Source organism: Passer domesticus, chromosome 5 (assembly GCF_036417665.1).
Source record: "Passer domesticus isolate bPasDom1 chromosome 5, bPasDom1.hap1, whole genome shotgun sequence".
Taxonomy (NCBI): domain Eukaryota; kingdom Metazoa; phylum Chordata; class Aves; order Passeriformes; family Passeridae; genus Passer; species Passer domesticus.
In genome coordinates this window covers 75,225,515-75,243,686 of record NC_087478.1, presented here as the reverse complement: position 1 = coordinate 75,243,686, position 18,172 = coordinate 75,225,515, and the positions used below count along the sequence as shown (strand labels likewise).

The 18,172-nt window shown below is 42.8% G+C and overlaps 1 protein-coding gene across 1 annotated transcript; it reads left to right on the top strand.

The window, feature by feature from the left end:
- The first annotated feature begins 64 nt into the window (after positions 1-64).
- On the top strand, positions 65-17,784 carry TTC38 (tetratricopeptide repeat domain 38). The gene is made up of 14 exons (XM_064421135.1): positions 65-301; positions 3,569-3,646; positions 4,102-4,183; positions 4,529-4,700; positions 5,659-5,832; positions 6,663-6,738; positions 7,830-7,949; positions 10,137-10,196; positions 11,228-11,266; positions 12,021-12,102; positions 12,989-13,154; positions 15,074-15,233; positions 15,471-15,544; positions 15,963-17,784. Exons 1-14 carry the CDS (start codon positions 278-280, stop codon positions 16,054-16,056), a joined length of 1,401 nt encoding a protein of 466 aa, XP_064277205.1. The 5' UTR covers positions 65-277; the 3' UTR covers positions 16,057-17,784.
- The last annotated feature ends 388 nt before the right edge of the window (positions 17,785-18,172 follow it).

The window sequence follows — 18,172 nt, the reverse complement described above, 5'->3', positions numbered from 1 at the left end:
GCTGCTCGTTGGGGCGGCCAACGGCTGGGACAGCAGCCCGAGGGCACCGAGAGCCTCCTCCGGAGGGCAGCCGGCGAGAACACTATTTAACCTCGGGCACCGCAGGCCGGAGGCGGGGCCGGGAGAAGAACAAAGATTTGGGGGCCAACAATCGCCACCGAGCTCCTGCCGGCGTCCCTCAGCGGCGGCGCGGGGGCTCCGCGCGTACCCGGCACGCACCGCCCGCCGCTCGCGCCGCTGGCGGCCCCGCCCCCGCCGGCGCCGGAGCCGCGGGGCCATGGCTGCGCTGAGGGACTGCCGGGTGAGGGCAGCGCTGCGGGGGGACGGCACCGCTCCCCGCCGGGCCAGCGCGGCTCGGTGCCGCCCGTGCCCTGCGCCCTGCGGCTGCGGGTGCCTCCGTGGGGGTCCCCGGGCTGCCCACGGGCTTTGGGCTGCGGCCCGCGGGGAGCTGAGGCGGGCTCGCTGTGGCTGGAGCTCAGCCTCGTACGCTCGGGTGGGTTTCGGAGGAGGGAAGCTGCTGTCGGGATCTGGGAAAGGGGAAGGGTCGCTGCGCCCGTCTCTCCTGCTGGGGAAGCAGACCCATGTCCGAGCTTCTCTGGGTCTCGTTCCCAGCGCAGGGGTCCCACGGCACCCACCCGCCCTCCCCGTGGGCCTCAGAAGTGGGGCAGGCCTTCGATAACACTAAAGCAGCCTCGGGTCAAAGGGTGATAACTACAGGAGCTGCTTGCTGATTAAGTAATTTTCATGCTCTCTTTCTGAAAAACTCCTTTTATGATTGTTTATTTGTTAATTAGGACTGTGGCAGGTTAAAACAAAGCCTTGAAGATTGTGTGAGACAGGTGCATGATTGACAGAGCTTTGGGGATCTGTCACGCAACAAATTCAAGAGGTGCCAACGCAGCCCACAGAGAGAACAATTCTCAGAGCCAGCTAAGATACTAGCAGAGGAGAAAACACAAATAAATAGTCACCAGATGTCATGACTGAACTCTAATCTTAGAGCAGGGGAAAGGGCAAGGCTTTGGTCTCACCAAGAAGCAGTGAGAAGAGCAAAGGCCATGACTCCCTTATACAAGAGGCAAGACTCTCTCCTGGAGTTAGAGAGAGGGTTGTGGGACATCAGTGTAAGAGAACCCAAAGGCAGCCTCTGTGGGAAGGGGAACTGATGAGCCTTACAGACTCTTGAGGCTGATTTTTGCCCACTCACACTCCCTCCTGGATTTCTTCAGTCACAGTCTGATACCTCACTAGAGAGAAGCTCCAGCACCCGAGTGTCCCGAGTAGTCAGGGCAGGACCCCTTATGTATGTCCTAGAGTTCAAGGGGTGCTGCCTCTTCTGTGGTCCCAACAGTTCTTTAGTTCTCAGTTGGCAATGACAGATTAGGTTTGGAGCACATCTTTTACATCTCTTAGGAGCCAGAAGCTGCTGGGGGGTGGTTGTGCCCTGTAGCCCCCCATTAAGTCCTGATGTGCAGTAGTGGCACAGACTAGTGGCATCCCTGGTGTGACACGGTCTTGATGCCATTCTGCTGTTGCCAGAGTGGGAGTTTTCCAGTGAGGAGTGAGCCAGGTGGGCTGTAGCCATAGCCAGACAGAGGCTTTCCAGAGTGGCTGGAAATAGCACATACCTCAGCTGGATCAGCAGTGACATTAGAGATGGATGAAAGCACATTTTCCACCAACCCTTGTTCTGCTGGTCTGTTCTGGGGCTCACACACAGGCTTTTCCATTCTTGTGAATCAGCATCCACTCCCCTCAGAATGGGACATCATTTTCTGCTTGGCAAGCACCTCAAGCTGTTGTGTAAAACAGTAAAACAGGCAGTGATGCAGGGACCTGCTCCAAACGAAGCTTGTTTTTGATGACTGATGATGGGGGTGGCTCCTGGCCTACTTTGCAGGGCACCATGGAAGACAGCCAGTAAGTAGCAAGCCTAACCTTGCTACCCTGCTTGGCTTTTCTCTTTATTCATTTTCTGGATGATAAATTACATAAAGAATAAAAATTTTCAGCTCCCCTGAGGTTGTTGAATAGAGCTTAAAGACTAACTGGCAAAAAAAGATAAAGGGTTGTATATATATATATATAAAAGTTAAAGTGTATGTATATATATATATATAATACAGGATTATAAACATGGCTGGAACCAGTGGAGAAACAGATAAGAAGGACTACAGTGTTTTTTAGCAAGTTATGTAACACAGAAACAACAGTACATGTCCAAAGAAAAAGTTCAAGGAAAGGTCACCTTTAATATGGAGGCATTCAGTGAATACAACCACCAGAGATCCCTTTCTATGACTCTCCAGGACCATAAAAGAACTTCCAATAGGAGGAAGATGCATGCAAATTCATTCTAGGAATTAGTTCTGTGTATTAGATAAGAAGCATGTATTAATGACTATGTATGATTATCATGGATAAAGACCTTGTTGCAGAGTCTCACCACACCCACAGAGCAAGGAGAGTGTGTCCTCTGCAGATAACAAATGCCTGCTTCCTAGTGCTTCAAATTGTGTTAGAAAGTTTATTCTGGCCACTTTCAGTGTCATGGATATAGTATGAATTGTAAAGAAAGTGTGTCATTTTAGATTCAGGTCTAGTCTTTCAGGCATGTAATTTGAAGACTCAATTGCTTTAGCTGTTGGAATGTGAGCCTTTAATCCAATCACAGTGGGAAGGCTTTAGGATATATTAACAAAGTTGTCTTTGCCTGGTTACTTAAAAATTTTGACAGATTATTATAGCTAGGAAGTGCTTTAAAATGTAAAATGAGAAGAGCTGAATTCTTGCAGCATCAGGAAGGACTAAGCCCCCATTAGCAGAAGTGTGAATTAGCTTGCCCCAGGTCCGTTTTTATAATAGTTGTCTGTCCTCCACATTCTGTGTACTGCATTAAAGTAATGCTGAAGTGATTGGGGCAGCTTCTCAAATGAACTCTGCCCATTTGCCAGCAGCCAGCCAGGAGATGTTGTGCCTCAGTCATGTTATGTTGCTAGAAACTAAGGCAGCTCAGTTCTGTTTTGCTTTTTAGCTTTATCCATTTCCCATGTTCTTATTGTTGTCAGGCTTGTGTATAAATGTGTGGTCCAAATTTTCAGCTGGTTAACTCCAGAGACTTAGTGGATTTGCTCTGCCAGGCTGTTTGGTCTGCAGGTTGATTCAGTAGAACATTATTGTTTGAAGGAGATTACAGATTTATAGATTATAGGAGAACAGGGTTTTATTCTACCATGTCTCTGCTTCACACGAGGTGTGCCTGTAGCAGAGGAGCTCACCAACAGCTCTAATGAGTTCAGAATAGTGCTGTCATTATGAGCTGGCAACCCACTGAGATCTTCTGCTACACTTGGTAATTGTTGGCTTCTTTAGCCTCACTACTAGTTCTGAGTCTTAATGGAACTGCAACTGAACAAAGGTTTGTTTCTGCCTCACACTGTACTTCCAGCTTTTCCTTTTAAAAGTGCACAGCTAATGAAAATATCAGAACAGCATCAATTTGAACATCTGTCAGCGTCAGGAAGATGAGAGGGTAAAAGCAGCACCTTTGTGTTTGTTTGTTGTGCAGGCCTGGCAGGATGCTGGACTCGTCCTGTCCACGACCAGCAATGAAGCCTGTAAGCTCTTCGATGCTGTGCTGACACAGGTATGACCAAAAAGTGCAAGAAAATGTGATTTGAAGGGACTCGTGCATGGAACACTCTTTACTCTAGCTGATATTTGAATTTCTTATCAGCTGGGAGAGCCTCAAAATCAGGCCACCACAGGAGTTCAGCCTTTAGCTGGCAGCAGGAAACCCTTTTAGCACAGGGCTGCACCAGATGCTGCAGCCGTGGTGAAAACCATACTCATTCCACCTGATTCCAACAAATCAGCCAAAAACTCTGTAGAAATCCAGGGTAATTGGTTCTGCTGGTGGCTGAATTATATTAAACCCCACTTTTTCTATTTTTCTACTGCACTAAACCTTCCCAAATGCAACATTTGTCTTTTAGTCATTTGCCTTGCTTTTGAATTTTAAGTGCCTGTGAGAACAAAAAGAAAAAATCCTCCTTATCATAGACGATTTCTCAACCCTCTCTTGCTCTGTCTCTCTTACAGTATGCAACTTGGACCAATAATGAGAGCCTTGGAGGTATTGATGGATGTCTCTCCAAGCTAAAGGCAGCAGATCCAAACTTTAGTGAGTATAACCTTTGATTCTGAACATGGAAAGTGCTGGGTTAATGCTTATTTTCTTGGTATTTAACTTGTTTATGCAAGGGCAAGGTCATAATTTGTAGAATTATGTAAATCTTCCTCAAAATATAGAGCAGGCAGAATGCTTTTGTGTGGCGTTTTTTTCTTTTCAATTCACATAATATTTGAGTAGCTGTCAGGAAAACCTTCTGAGAACTTTAGGTTTGGGAGGCTTCCTGGATCCCTGTGTCCAGAAGTCAGTTTTATTGAAAATGCTCAGCTCCTCTGGTGTTTTGTGGAGCTGAAGGCTCTGCTGTGAGCTCAGCTGGTGCTGTGCTGTTTCCTGCAGCAATGGGACATGTCATTGCCAATGGCTTGGAGCTGGTTGGCACTGGAAGGACCGTGAGGCTCGACAAGGAGCTGGACAGCGCCGTGAGAGCCATGGTGGCACTTTCCAAGTCACAGCCACTGACAGAGCGGGAGAGGCTTCATGTCTCAGCGTTGGACGTGTTTGCCAGGGGGTGAGTCCTCTGTCACCCTGCTCAAGGGACTCTGAAGAGTTCCTTTGTCTGCTGCAAGCAGAAGTGAAGGTTGGCAGGAGTGGTGTGTCATGTTAGCTGACGTCTAGCAAAGGATCAGGGTGAGATGTCACAGATTGTCCCTGAATTTCTCTCTCCACCCTAAGTGCCATGTCTAGCTGGTGAGCAGCACTGTAGGAAGTGCTCTATTGCCACCACTTCCTAGCATTAAGCACTCCAAGTTTAAAATGTGCAACAGATCCATCAGTGTGGTTTAGAACTAGGAAATGAAGTATTTGTCTACAGTAGGGTCCAGACTCAGATGCACAAAAGGAGAGTTACAGTCTTCTCTCTCTTGTCTCTCTATGTCAAAACCTATTTTCCCTGTAAAACACGGAGATAAGAGTGTCACACATGCTGTAGAGGCACACTGCTTCATTCCATATGATAAATCTGTATGAACTGCAGAACATATGGACTAATGATTCACTTTCATTATTTGTTTGCCAAACAGTTGGGCAAGCATGGATTTGCCTCACATCTCAGCAAAGGAAATGACTAAGCTACTGAGGCCCTGCCACTGGGTTTGATTCCCACAAAAGGAGAGGGAAGGTGTCTTTGTACATACAAAGTTCCATTAATTATGGTGGGTCCCTCTAGGAACTCTTCAGCCCTGGAGGAAAATGTTTAGATTTATTGTTTAAGCTTGTTTTGTTTTCCTTGTGTGCTACAGTGATTTGGTGTAACCCAACACGATTTCTTTCATAAGATTTCTCAGAAGGTGCCAAGTGAAGATAATCCCATTATTGTCTTAGAAAAGACTAAAGAATTCCTTCAAGGAAGAGAATAAGTCATTTGGTGCTGAATTTTCTATGTTTCAGCATAGTTTGAGTTCAGGACTAATAGTAGGGGCATGCATATGTGCCTTCTTTTGGTGATGGAAGTAATTTTTTATTTCTAGCCAACTTCCAAAAGCTTGTGAGCTGTGGGAGCAGATTCTGCAGAGCCACCCAACTGACCTGCTAGCCCTCAAATTTTCCCATGACACTTATTTCTACCTGGGATATCAACGTCAGATGCGAGATTCTGTTGCCCGTGTTTATCCTTTCTGGACACCTGATGTTCCACTGAGCAGGTGAGCCATGCTTCATTTGGAAATTGCTCTTTACCTGCTGTGCATGGACTATGTGGTTTTTAAGTTCAAACCTAAAACTTCAGGATCTTTTGGAAATAAGACGTGTAGACAAAAATCAAGAGTCTAGAAGTTAATCAAACTTGACCATGGATAGAATGTGTATCCAGTATTCTTCTTGACACTGTTGGTGAGGGATTTTTCTTAAGTGAGCTGTCAAATATAGCATATGGTGTGTAACACATAGGATAAAATCATGTCCTCACCCAGGGCAGTGGCAAAATTTCTTCATTTCTTCCAAAAAAATACTGTTCACCTTGATCCATTAAATAAATCAGGTGCATATAACATCCCTATTTTTTTTTTTTATGGCTTAATGGGGATGATTTACAACCAGTTTTAAAGGGCCACTTCATGTAAAAGTACCCTCCTGTGGTTTTATGGGCACTGGGGAAAATGCATGAGATTGCCTTTGAGATGCTCACATAGCTTTGGTGACAGCAGTGTCTCACTTCTAGCCTTTTAATTCTGCATCTTGCAGCTGTTATGGAGAACAGCAGCTGGTTCTGTGTAGGTGGTGATTCCATCTCATCCAGAGATGGAAATAATATCCATTCTGATGTGTGTCTTGTCACTGTTTGCCATAGTGGTGTCTCAGGGTCACTCATTTCCTCTGAGAATTAGCTTGGTAGTTCTGTATCCTGAGAGCTTGAATCTTGTAAATTGCTCTGCAAGGACTTTTTTGAGTTAAATGCTCTTTCTAGTGTGTTTTTTCAGTCCTGGACTAAACCTTGTTATAAATGGATTGTGTGCTCTTTTTCCCCTTCTGTTAGCTATGTGAAGGGCTACTACTCTTTTGGACTCGTGGAAACAAACCTTTTTGACCGTGCTGAGAAGGTTGCCCATGAGGTAAACTGCCTGCTGTTGGTGCTAAAAGGCTTGAGAATTCTCAGGGTTTTGGTTTCTGCTAGTTATTAGTCAAAGCAGCAAAGAGATACAGCTCAGCATGGAAATGCTCACAGGTCTTAGTGAGACTTGTTGATAACTCCTCTCACATCTCTGCCCCACCAAGGCAGTTTCACTGGACTGCATTTCCCTCACTTGCTTATGAGCATGCCGTGTCAGATGGGGTCAGAACACCCCTGTAAAATCCATATATCAGCCCACCTGCTGCTTCCCACATGTATAATTGGCTGTTTACTCCTATTAAAGAATGTTGGATTGTTTTGACGTAGTCTGCTCTTGACAACCAATCCTCTTTGGCTTCCTGCTCCCTTTTTTTCCTAGATCCTTGTTCCTGAATTATTGAACAATTAGCTGTAACAATGTTCCTGGGGATTACTATTAGCCAGCCTGTTTCCTTTCTATGAAGATAGTAATTTTACTTGACTTTCTCCAGTCCTCAGGATTATCCCTGTCCTCCAGGAGTCTCACACAATTAATCTCTCTAATGGGTGTTCTTGGCAAAACTTCTGTTACATCAAATTGCTGAAAGTGACAAGAGAGACTAAACCCTAAAACTTAACCTATACTAGGTTTATGACTAACTTTGCCAAAAGCCTAGTAGGAATTGTTGGGCCAAGGAAGAGGGATTGGCTGAATACTCAGAGCTGGCCATTTTTTTTTGAAAAGAAATAGTTATCTGCAAGGCATTATATCATGGAATATGTTGTGCCTGTGCCTGCAGTTCTTTCATTGATGCATGTCTGTGAAATAGATGTCATTTCACAGTCATCATCAAAGCCTGTGTTTGAAAGTGTTTTGCAGGTGTTCATCTCCCTGCAGCAGAAGCTGGGAAGTGAAGTCAGCCAGGAAACATTCTCTTCCTTTTCTGTCCAAATCAGACTTCTGGGCTGTGGTTAGTCGGAGTGGTACAAGTTGGAGTGGTACTTAACATGCAGCAAGTAAAAAGTAGTCTCTTGTTTCTGGATAAGCAGTGATAAATGTCTGTATTTGCAAGTTTGTAAGGCTCATCATGTTTTCCTGTTTTTCACTCACAGGCTTTGGCTATAAATCAGACAGATGCATGGTCTGCCCATACTATAGCTCATGTAAATGAAATGAAAGCAGAGGTGGAGAAAGGCTTAAAATTCATGAAGGAAACTGAAAAGAACTGGAAGGTAAACCTTTTTGTGGCATCTCTGAGGAAGCTGTTTTTAGGTTTTCTTTAATTCCTGCAGCCAAGTTCTTGAGTCCTCTGCCTGCAGCTCCTTCCTATCTGCAGACCTGTTACAACGAATGCAGAGTTTGCATATTAGTGGAAATCCTCCTTTGAGGTGCTGCTACTCTCCATGCAGCTTTTAAGCAAGAAGCAGGAAGAAGTGGCATGTTATAAGGGACATGACTGTCCCTGTTTGTGATCTGTTGTGTGGTTATAAAACCACAGGCAGGAAGAAGTGACATGTTATGATTTGTGATCTGTTGTGTGGTTAAAAGTAAAGTGACCACTGATTCTTTCACAAGCTTTTTACTTAGGCTGATGTATGCACAGACAGAGGTTTGAAGGACATGGCTAAATCTCCTCATGGGACTTAAGATGAGATGAAAAATGACACAGTCAAATCAACTGTTTCAAAACCCTAAAATACTTGTTTGCTTCTGGATGGGGAGGGGATTTTAAGAACAAAGAAAAGAGAAATCATGTTCTTACATCTTTTTTATTGTACTAATTACTTTCTAGTGTATCAGTTACCTTATATATCCAACATGTTTGATACCACCTTTCAGAGTATTGAACAGGTTAATTAGTCTGTTATGTGGTCCTTTGCTGTAAATTAAGTTTTATTTTGTGTTTGACAGCATTTACCCAGTGATTAAGTCTTATATTCAGAGCTGAGAGCTGTGAGGTTTGCCTTTGCTAGAACCCACAAGAGTATTTTAGAGTCATCTGAGCTGACTGTCCCACCTCACAGCAAGAGCAGGACTGGATAGTGAGACTAGAAAGGCTGGTGTGCTTTGTGCTTGTTTTATTTTTTAAGTTAAGCATTCAGATACTGGGCTTGGAAATGCAGACAGAAAACTCTTGCTTGAAGTTCACACCTGTCACTTCCCAGAAAGCTTTTTGTCTTTTAATATGTTAGTTTTAATGAATCAGTGATTGACAGCTTGGGAGATACCTTAAAAACCCCAGTCAGTGACTTTTGGATCAATTTTTTTTTTAATTCTTGTTTCTTAAAATAGTTGCATGTCTCTGTGATTCATACTCTTTATCCAAATAAAATCAAGTTCAAGCCCACTTCTCTCTAGCAGTTTCATTTTTTTCAGAGCTCAAATTTAGCAGCAGGGAAAAGGTTTTGCTTTATTTAGTCAGGTAATTCCATTATCTTGTTTGAATGTCATTTGGAATGGCAGTATGATATTCAACTGGATATTACCAGTGTTTATGCCAAGCACATAACTGCTTCTGTTGCTTGGGTTTGGTCTGTGATTTAATATTAAACAAGCAAAGATTACCAGAATGTTTATCTTAGGGGCCCTGACATTTATTGGGAACCTTTACCTTTGTGCTTCCTGAAAGTGGTTGTTACAGTTGTCAGTATGACAATAAAGATGATTTTTCCACTTGTGGGACCATTAAGTTTCCCTACAGAACCAGGAGAGAGTGGGAGGAGAGGGATGAACCTTTCTGGTATTTTAATTTTCTCCAAAGGATTATGGAACTACATTTGTCTATTTTGAATGCATTCACAAAAATGAACTGCAATTGCCTTGAACTGCAGGCTAGGGAAGAGGATTTGCAGTTCTGGTGCCAGCTGGAAAGGACAGTGTGGAATTGGTGCAGTTCAGCAAAAATTCATCTCACCTGATGAGCTGCCAGTGTGTTTGGCATCTCTTGCAGCTTCTGTAGCCTGTAGTAAAACTTGTTTAAAAAGTGATTCCCCTTTTTCTGAGGTAGGTTCTGGATGGATGGCCCCCATAAGGCCTCCATATCCTCCTCTCTCCACTCTCTGGCCAGGTTACTTCAGACAAGATGCCTAAATTTTAGATAAGACAAATCTTATTCTTCTTATAGATGTGGATTAAATTTATTTTTTTAAAAGGGTGCTGAAGAAAGGTGAATTCTGAGGTATCCAAGTGAAACTCTTATCTGGAAAATGATGTGGGGGAAACCTTGGGTTTGAGGTGTTGCCCTGAATAGCTGCAAGGACAGATGTACCAAGTGAGGTGTCCTGGCAGCTGATTTAAATTTCTTGTCTTTATTGTGTCTCCTGAAGTACTCAGTTTTGCTGAAAGAGGAAACAGAAAGCTGACTAGATAACTTGAAAAGTGGTTATTTTGTAAATATCTTATTTTTTTTTCCTCTCCAGAGCAGTGATATGCTTGCTTGCCATAATTACTGGCACTGGGCTTTATACTACATTGAAAAGGTATGAGATATTTTCATACATGTGCTTTATGGTTCAGATAGGTTATTTAAAGCTGTTTAAAAGGCAGAACTAACATTTACTGGGGGGGGGGGGGGTGTATCAGCTATTTGAAAGGATGTTTTTATAAAATAGCACAATTCTGTATTTACAAAGTGGCATGTTATTTTGAGAATTTTAATTGCATTGGTCAACACTTTCAGGATCTTTCTAAGAATGTTGAAATATTGCTGTGAGATTATTACATGTTTGAAGATCCAGTAGTCTCACTAATTACATTTAGCAGTTATTTGATAGTAAGATGAATGTAGATCTCTAATTTTGAGGCAAAAGTTAACAAAATTCTTAGCAAATTCAGTACTCATTTTCTGGCCCAAAAATTTTCTGACTATAAAAAAAGAGGCCATAAACTCTAAATTGGGTTGCCAATGCTCTAAATTATTGTTACTAATTCTTACTATTGAAAGCCTTTAAAAATGGTTTAAATTTTACCCAGCCTGTCAGAATTTCCTTGGATTTAATGCTTAGCACTTGTGGGATTCAGCTTAATAGGGAGATAAATGTGGCATTCTGGAGAAGGCAGCATCCTTTGGCCAGAAAGCAGAGTAACACAGAAGGAACATAATTCTCAACAGGAGTCCAACAGTTTATTTATTTTGTCTCTTCCTAGCTACATAACTTTTTTGAAGGCTACTTAAAACCATTTTTTCCCATCTCTTTGCATACACCATGGGATGCACTGATTTTTGCAAACATCCATGAAAGGAACATTAGAATGAGAGGCTATACCTCCATGTTTCTCCTTCTTGCTTAACTTGTGCCAGTATTGGTATTTCTTCTTAGATGAAACCTCAACATAGTGATCATTTTGCCTATTAAATCCAGGTTTTTCTGCTTTGAATACCTCAAGGTTTCTTTGACTTGGTTTGTTTTGATCAGACAGTCCTGAAGAGCTGTTATGATGTCTGTTAATGTTTTTATCTCTGGTTGCTGTGTCTGCACATTAACCACACAGTCCTCCTTTGCTTTTCCAGGGGGAATATGAAGCTGCTTTGACAATTTATGACCAGCATGTGAGTAGGGGCCTTTTTTTCTTTACCTACATCATGCAAGATCTTGATGTGATGATGATGTGTGCTTTCTTCCTTCTGTGTGACATTGAATCTCCTGTCACAGTGCGTGATCTGTGTATAAATATTGTTTACATCTCTCATCACAGTCTTTTAGGGAAACAACTTCTCAGCACTTCTGGGGAAAATGCCCCAAGGATTGAGTGTTACATAGTTTGAGTGCTTGAAAGAGCTACAGTGGTACTGATTTCCATTCTGTCCATGTTTCTTATTCATACCTTTCAAAGGATGTAAATTAGTCAAGTCACCTTTACAATGAACTGGTTTTCATGTTAGGTACAAAGTCAACTGCCTGGATTTCAAAACAACCTTTGTAAATAAGCAGTATCAATTTAGATAACACAGCACATCTTTGTAAGGATTGTAAAAATACCACAAGCATTAAGCTGCTGGGCAGATTTCTATCTACTAACATTGATCCAGTGAAGTAATATTTACGGCAGAATTTTGGAAAAAATAAAATACTGTGGTGACTCTCCATATTTACTGAGAAAAACAACACATGTAAACCATATAAGTTTCTGTCATTGCAAATTCCTTTCTTCCAGAAAAATGCAATTAGGACTATTACAAAACAAGTAATTTTGAATTAATAGAAGGATAAAATTAATTTAGTACTGTGAAAATAAGTTTGATAGTCTGAAGAAGTGTCCACTAGTGCATCACTTGGCCAGCCTATGGGTACTTGTGATTACAGATTGCTCCCGTGTGCCTGGCAAGTGGAAGCATCCTGGATATAGTTGATAACAGTTCAATGCTGTACAGGCTTCATCTGGAAGGTAGGATATCCTCTGGCCATTGTTTTTTTATAACTTTTTCTTTTTCCCTTCCCCTGCCATTCATGTTGGGGAGGTACTTCAGTATAATTACACAGCAAACTCGGTCAGTGTTCCAGAAGAAACTTGAGAAAAGCATCGATGTGAAGTTCCTAATAATGTCCATAAGCTTTATTCTTCCCAAAAGCTGCAGTTTTCCATGCCAGTGTGGCATAGCAGTCAGCTCCAGCTAGCATAGGTCACATACTTCTTCTCTGACAACTTCACTTCTATTGCTCCTGGAGGTCTGAGGCTGAGCAAACAAGTGCATAAGCCTCTAAAAACCCATAGTACTTTCTAGACATAAATTCCCAATTAGATCCTTTTTTTGATGTTTTGATCCTGATTGAAATAGTTAGTGTGGGCATATCAGCCTCTGGCTTTTTGTACTCCCCTAACTCAGTGACATTCCCCTTTTTAAGCCAGTGTTTATACACTGGGGTTCATGGCAGGGGACATGATGGGCAGACAGTATTTCACACTGTTCTGCTAAAACACTAATGATGTATTGGGGGTTTATTAAATCCATCTTCTCACTCTGTCTTGTGATTCCTACAGATGGCTCATGGTGAACAGCACCTCCAAAACATTATGAGCAATCTCATAATAAAGCCAGAAGCTCACACAATGCAGACTAAAATAATGCCTTTAAACTCCTGACAGTCAAGAAACTCTTGGCCCACATAAGGCAACCTGCAGTTGAGCATTATTGCTGTGTTCATTTTGCTACATCAGGAAATGTTCTCTTGAGTTGAGAAGGAATGCATTTTATGCTGAGTGGCTGACAGTAATTGCAAAGTCATACTTTGCACGTGGCAATATTATTGAGAAAAGTATTTCTTACTCTTAGGTGTAAAGCTTGGGGACAGGTGGAATGATCTGCTTGGGGTTACGAAGAAGCACACCAAGGATCACATTCTTCTGTTCAATGATGTGCACTTCTTGATGTCTTTCCTTGGAGCCAAAGACCACAAAACTACTGAGGAGCTTCTAACAACTCTGCAGGAACTTGCCAAGTAAGCAATGGAATTCCTGCACTGGGCTCAGTGAAATGCCCTCTGAACTTCAGTGCAATCTGACTTGCTGAAGTTCCAAGATGCTCCTCCTGCCTTAGCATGTCACTGGGACACATCTGGGCTAAGCAGGCAACGTCCAGTTAGGAGATCCATATTATTATTTGTTTACTGAGTTAATGTCTAGAGGGGTTCCTCATGTTGATGAGCAGAAATCTTTTGTGTTTGAGGTCATGGACACCACCTGAGCAGTTGCTGTGTTCCCTTTTAGTGGGGTCACACTAAGCTGTGTTACAGACAAGCAGTAAAGAACATTAATTAATAAGAACATTCTACAAGATACATCAGCTGTCTGTGGTGGATCTTTTCTGCTCTAGTTTAAAAGGTTATTAATAGAACACTAGTTGGTAGTGATATTCTAATGGCTTCTCTTTGAAGTGTTGTTAAGTCCATCTGCAGGAAATTAGGTTTCAAGTACTACTAAAGTAATAAACTAGAATATTTCACTTTCAAATTAAGTTATTTGAAAAAGTTGAATATTTAAGTACCACATCCAAACAATGAAGGTTTTTTGTTCCCTTAGGTATTAAATTACTATGAATTGCCTTGTTGTGGGTTTTTTTTAAAGGGGTTGATATATAGATGCTTTAAATTCAATTTCTTTTCCTCACTACACCCTTTTTTTCTCTGTTTAAGCATCTGTGCCTTCCTTAGAAAGAAGGAGAACCTGAACTTGTCACAATTTGTTCCTGACTATATGTAGTTTTGTGGAATACTGTAATTTTTAAGAATACTTACCAAAACAAATAACTTCCAAAGCAACCCTCAGTACGTCTCACTTAACTAAAGTAGAAAACAGTAAATATCTATATTTATTCTATTATTTATATAAGTATGTCAGGTTATATAAAGTATAGAAAACTGTCCACCACAGAGGCTTTAATGAACATGTGTTGATATATGCTACTTATTCTTTCACCCAGTGCTTCCTTTCACCTACTTTCAGCCTTAATAATACTTGGGTACATTTTTAGCTGTAGTTTGAAATATTATAGAGCTTCATTTGATTATTTGAGAAAGCAGGCCACAGCTGAAGGGGCTGTATTAATCTATCACAAATATGTAATATATAAATGATACCCAGAGGCGTTCTGTTTGTGTTAAGAAAGCAGCGTTACAACCTGGGCACAAACATCGGGCATTGCACCGGTATTTTTCTCTGGCCTTAGCCATGGAAAGTTGCTGGGAATTTGTCGGGTGCCCATGGCGCTCTCTGGTGGTTGGTGTCACAGGCTCCTCTCCATGGAAATGCTGGACAAAACGTAGAAATGAGGAATTGCTCCATCATTTTCATCACTGGCTGCTTCAAATGAACATCTGTTGGGCACTTTTATCTTTCTAGGGTGCCACAGTTTGTTTGAGGAATGATAAACACACAGGGCAGTGTTGCCTACTGGAAAATAGAGGCTGGCCCAGTGAAAGCAACTGGAAGTTTTGAAAGGCTGACTTGGGAAGGAGCTGGCTTGCAAGGTCATGGCTGGGAGCTGTGTGCAAGGACATGTGGCCACATGTGGCCACACAAAGCACTAGCAGTAGGATGTCCTGGTGGGGTCACAGAAGAGAAACTGCAGTTTTCTTACTGTCCTAGTCCAAACTGTTTATTGCAGAGCTAGGAGGGGTTGGGCTTGTGCCTTTTGTGGGTATATTCAGGAGGATAAAAACTGATTGCTGGCTGAGTGACAAAAAGGTGAAAGGAGCATAACCACACCAAAAGTTATGACCTAAGTCAAGTACCTGAAACATCAGGCTTTGTACAGTAAAAAAAGCCCAAAACACCTGTTTGCAGGCAGGGGCAGACTGGCATTGAAATGTGGCCATTTATGCTTTGGCTTATGGAAGTTAACCACTTTTTCATTCTGCAGAGCACCTCGTGAAGACCACCAGCTTTCCCTGGCTCCTCGTTTGGGGCTGCCACTGTGCCAGGCTTTTGTGGAGTTTGAAAATGGGAATTGTGACAAAGCTGTAGACCTGCTGTACCCAATCCGTTATGAACTAGTCCAAGTGGGAGGCAGTGATGCTCAGGTAAAGGAGAGCCAGAAAAGACTTCTTGTTGTGACTTAATCCCCTTTCAGTAGCCACCATGAAGCACTCACCTCATCAACAGCACTTCAGTGTCAGAGAGTGAACTGTGCTTGTGACTGAATCCTGTTTGCAAACACTTACATTTTGAATGTTGATTTGTTTCCTTCCTGTGAATTTATTAATTTGGTAACTGTGACATTACTTATTAGTTTGTATTTTGATGACTTTTTTTTCCAGAGAGATGTTTTCAGCCTGTTATTGATTCATGCTGCTTTGAATTCTAAATCAAAGGCCAAACAAAACCTTGCAAGGTGAGTATTTCCCCTGATAAATATTTAGCACTGTTGCTAAAAGTAAGAAGTAATGAATATATTCAAACCTGTAAATTTAAGGCTAAAATTATATGCATTTGTGTTAAATGTGGCAACATTTAAGCAGGATAAAATGTACAATAGCTTCCAATTCCAAAAGTCCACTCTTTCAGCCTGAATGGATGATCTGTGTATGTTCAAGGGTGGTTGATTTTCAGATGGTTCTGTCTTCAGACATGGCCTGTTGACCACGTGTGTTATGGACTGCTGTAACCCCAGTCAGTGCCCCTGCTGGCATCTGCTTTGCTGGGGAGCAGAGGTGTGCTCTGCCTCGTGGACCTGCCCCTCAGCACAGCCTGTTTGGCAGAACAGTCCAGGTTTATCACCACTCCTCACCCTCCTGCTGCTCCTTCCACAGGTGTCTCCTGCACGAGCGCGATATGATGAGACCCAAGTCACCAATGACTGAGCGACTGATCAGGAAGGCAGCAGCTGTGCATTCCATGGCATAGAGCTTTCCTCCAGCTTCAGCTGGAAGAGCCAGGAGCTTTCCACAAAGTCTGGGTGCAGGGAGTGCAGAGGTGCTGTGAAGGAATTCAGGGAGGTACACAAGGTTAAAAGATCTGATAATTATTTCCTTTTAAAAAAGACAGAGCTGTTGTATTTCTGGAGGTTGTGTCTCAGATGATTCCACAAGGAAAGAAGAAAACTTGCTGATAGTGCAAGCAAAACCTGCTGACAAAGCTTTCTGGGGCATTTCAAAGGCATGCTGCTCTGGTATGTTTTCCTGAACATTCCCTGTGACCCTGATTATACACAGTGCAGTAACAGTGCCTGGATTTCAGTCCTTCTTTGGCCCAGTTTGGTACTTGGCCTAGATGTGAAGTAAATTGCTCAGGTAATTCAAAGGGAGCTTTGAAATAAAGCTAACAGGAAGATGTAGGGCCAGAGCCAATACAGGCATGAACTGAATTCCATATTGAGCTTCCAGCCCATTCAGGCAGGAGTCACAGATCTGTCTGCATTCAGGATCTCTTTCCAGGTGTACATTTTTAAACTCCCTCTCATAAAATGTTAATTTTTTCCTCCCAATATAGCACATCAGAGCTTTCTGGCATTATGGGTAAATGAAACCAGACAAGAATAAAGACTATTTTGACATGGGTGCTCCCTCAGCACTTTTAAATCTTTCAGAAAAAGGGAAAAGCCTGGATTTCAGCTGAACAGTACCACTTCTGAAGGGTTGTTGGACTGGGTCTTTGTGCTTCCCTGAGCTTTTGGATAGCCAGGCCTTGCTACCATCTCACTCCAGAGAGGCCCTGCATGTTGGCAAAGTGGGGTTTAAACCAGGGTTAAAGCACACACTTTGGAGAGGTGAAGACCAGGAGGAAACTTCTGCCATGGGAGAGGGCTCAGGGGGACGGGCACAGCTGGGTCCCAGCACATGTCATGGGATAAACTTCAGTGCTGCAAGTCAGGAATTATGTGAGCCACGGGCCTCGAGGGAGCTCTGGTGCCTCTGGATTCCTGCAGCATCCCAGAGCTAACACATTGTCTTGCAAAAGTATTCCAGAAATCCCTAATGACAGGGAAGATCATATTTCAGACCAAAACTGAACTTCTGGAATAGAAGTGCCACACTCTGCAACTGCCCAAGCTCTGGCTTTACTTCCACATCTGCAAGCTCTCCTGGCCTCACAGGCCAGCCCCTCCTTCCTGTCCAGCTCAGGCTCTTCCCCATGTCCCACAGCAGCCTCGTCCTACAGTTTCCTTTTGACCTAAGAAAGCACTTCCATAGCTGGCCCTGCACTGCCCCTGGAGTTCCTGCTTCGTGGAAGTGCTTTGCTGACATTTTGCTTTACCCAATCCTTCCCTGATGCAGAAATAGCTTATTTTTAAAGGAAGAATAATAAAACCATGTCAGGGATTGCATTCCTTGCCTGATTGATGAACGTGCTGTTCTTCAGCAGATAGCTTGTCTCTTCAGCCATGGTGGGGGTGACTCACTTGGGACATGTTACACTGGATTTTTACTATTATTTTTAATAAGTGCACTACAAGCAATGCCTTTAGACATTGCTAAAAGTAACAAACTGTATAAGGGAACAAAAGCCTGAGACAGCTCTGGCTGGCTATGCAGGGTGTAATCAATGTAATCAATGACAGCTGTACTTTTGATAGAACATGATTGTGAATTTTGTCTGCTTTGCCTTAATAAATTCAAAGATTATCTTTGTTAAGCAAGTACATGATTTCTTTGCATGTGTGAAGCTCTTAAATGTGTTATTCAGCCTAATTTCATAGATGTTAGCAGTGTGCACCCACTTTGTTTCTATCACAGTGGCCAGAAGCATCCAGCAGTGGAGAGCAGCAATACGTGCTGCAGGTCCCAGCCCAAGTGTGGCTCAGCCTCCCAGGGGTTTTCCTTGGTGCCACTTAGGAAGAAGCTGAGATGCCATGAGGTGGGAGAGCTGTTGTTTCTTTCTCATCCTCCAGCATTCAGAGTATGCCTTTTCCAGCTTTCCTTCCCCTTCAGCTCAGTTACCCAGACTGCAGCTCTCACCCCCAGTCCTTACTCCCTGTGTGTGGTGATCTGGGCTGATCCTGAGCTGTCAGCATCTCACTGGC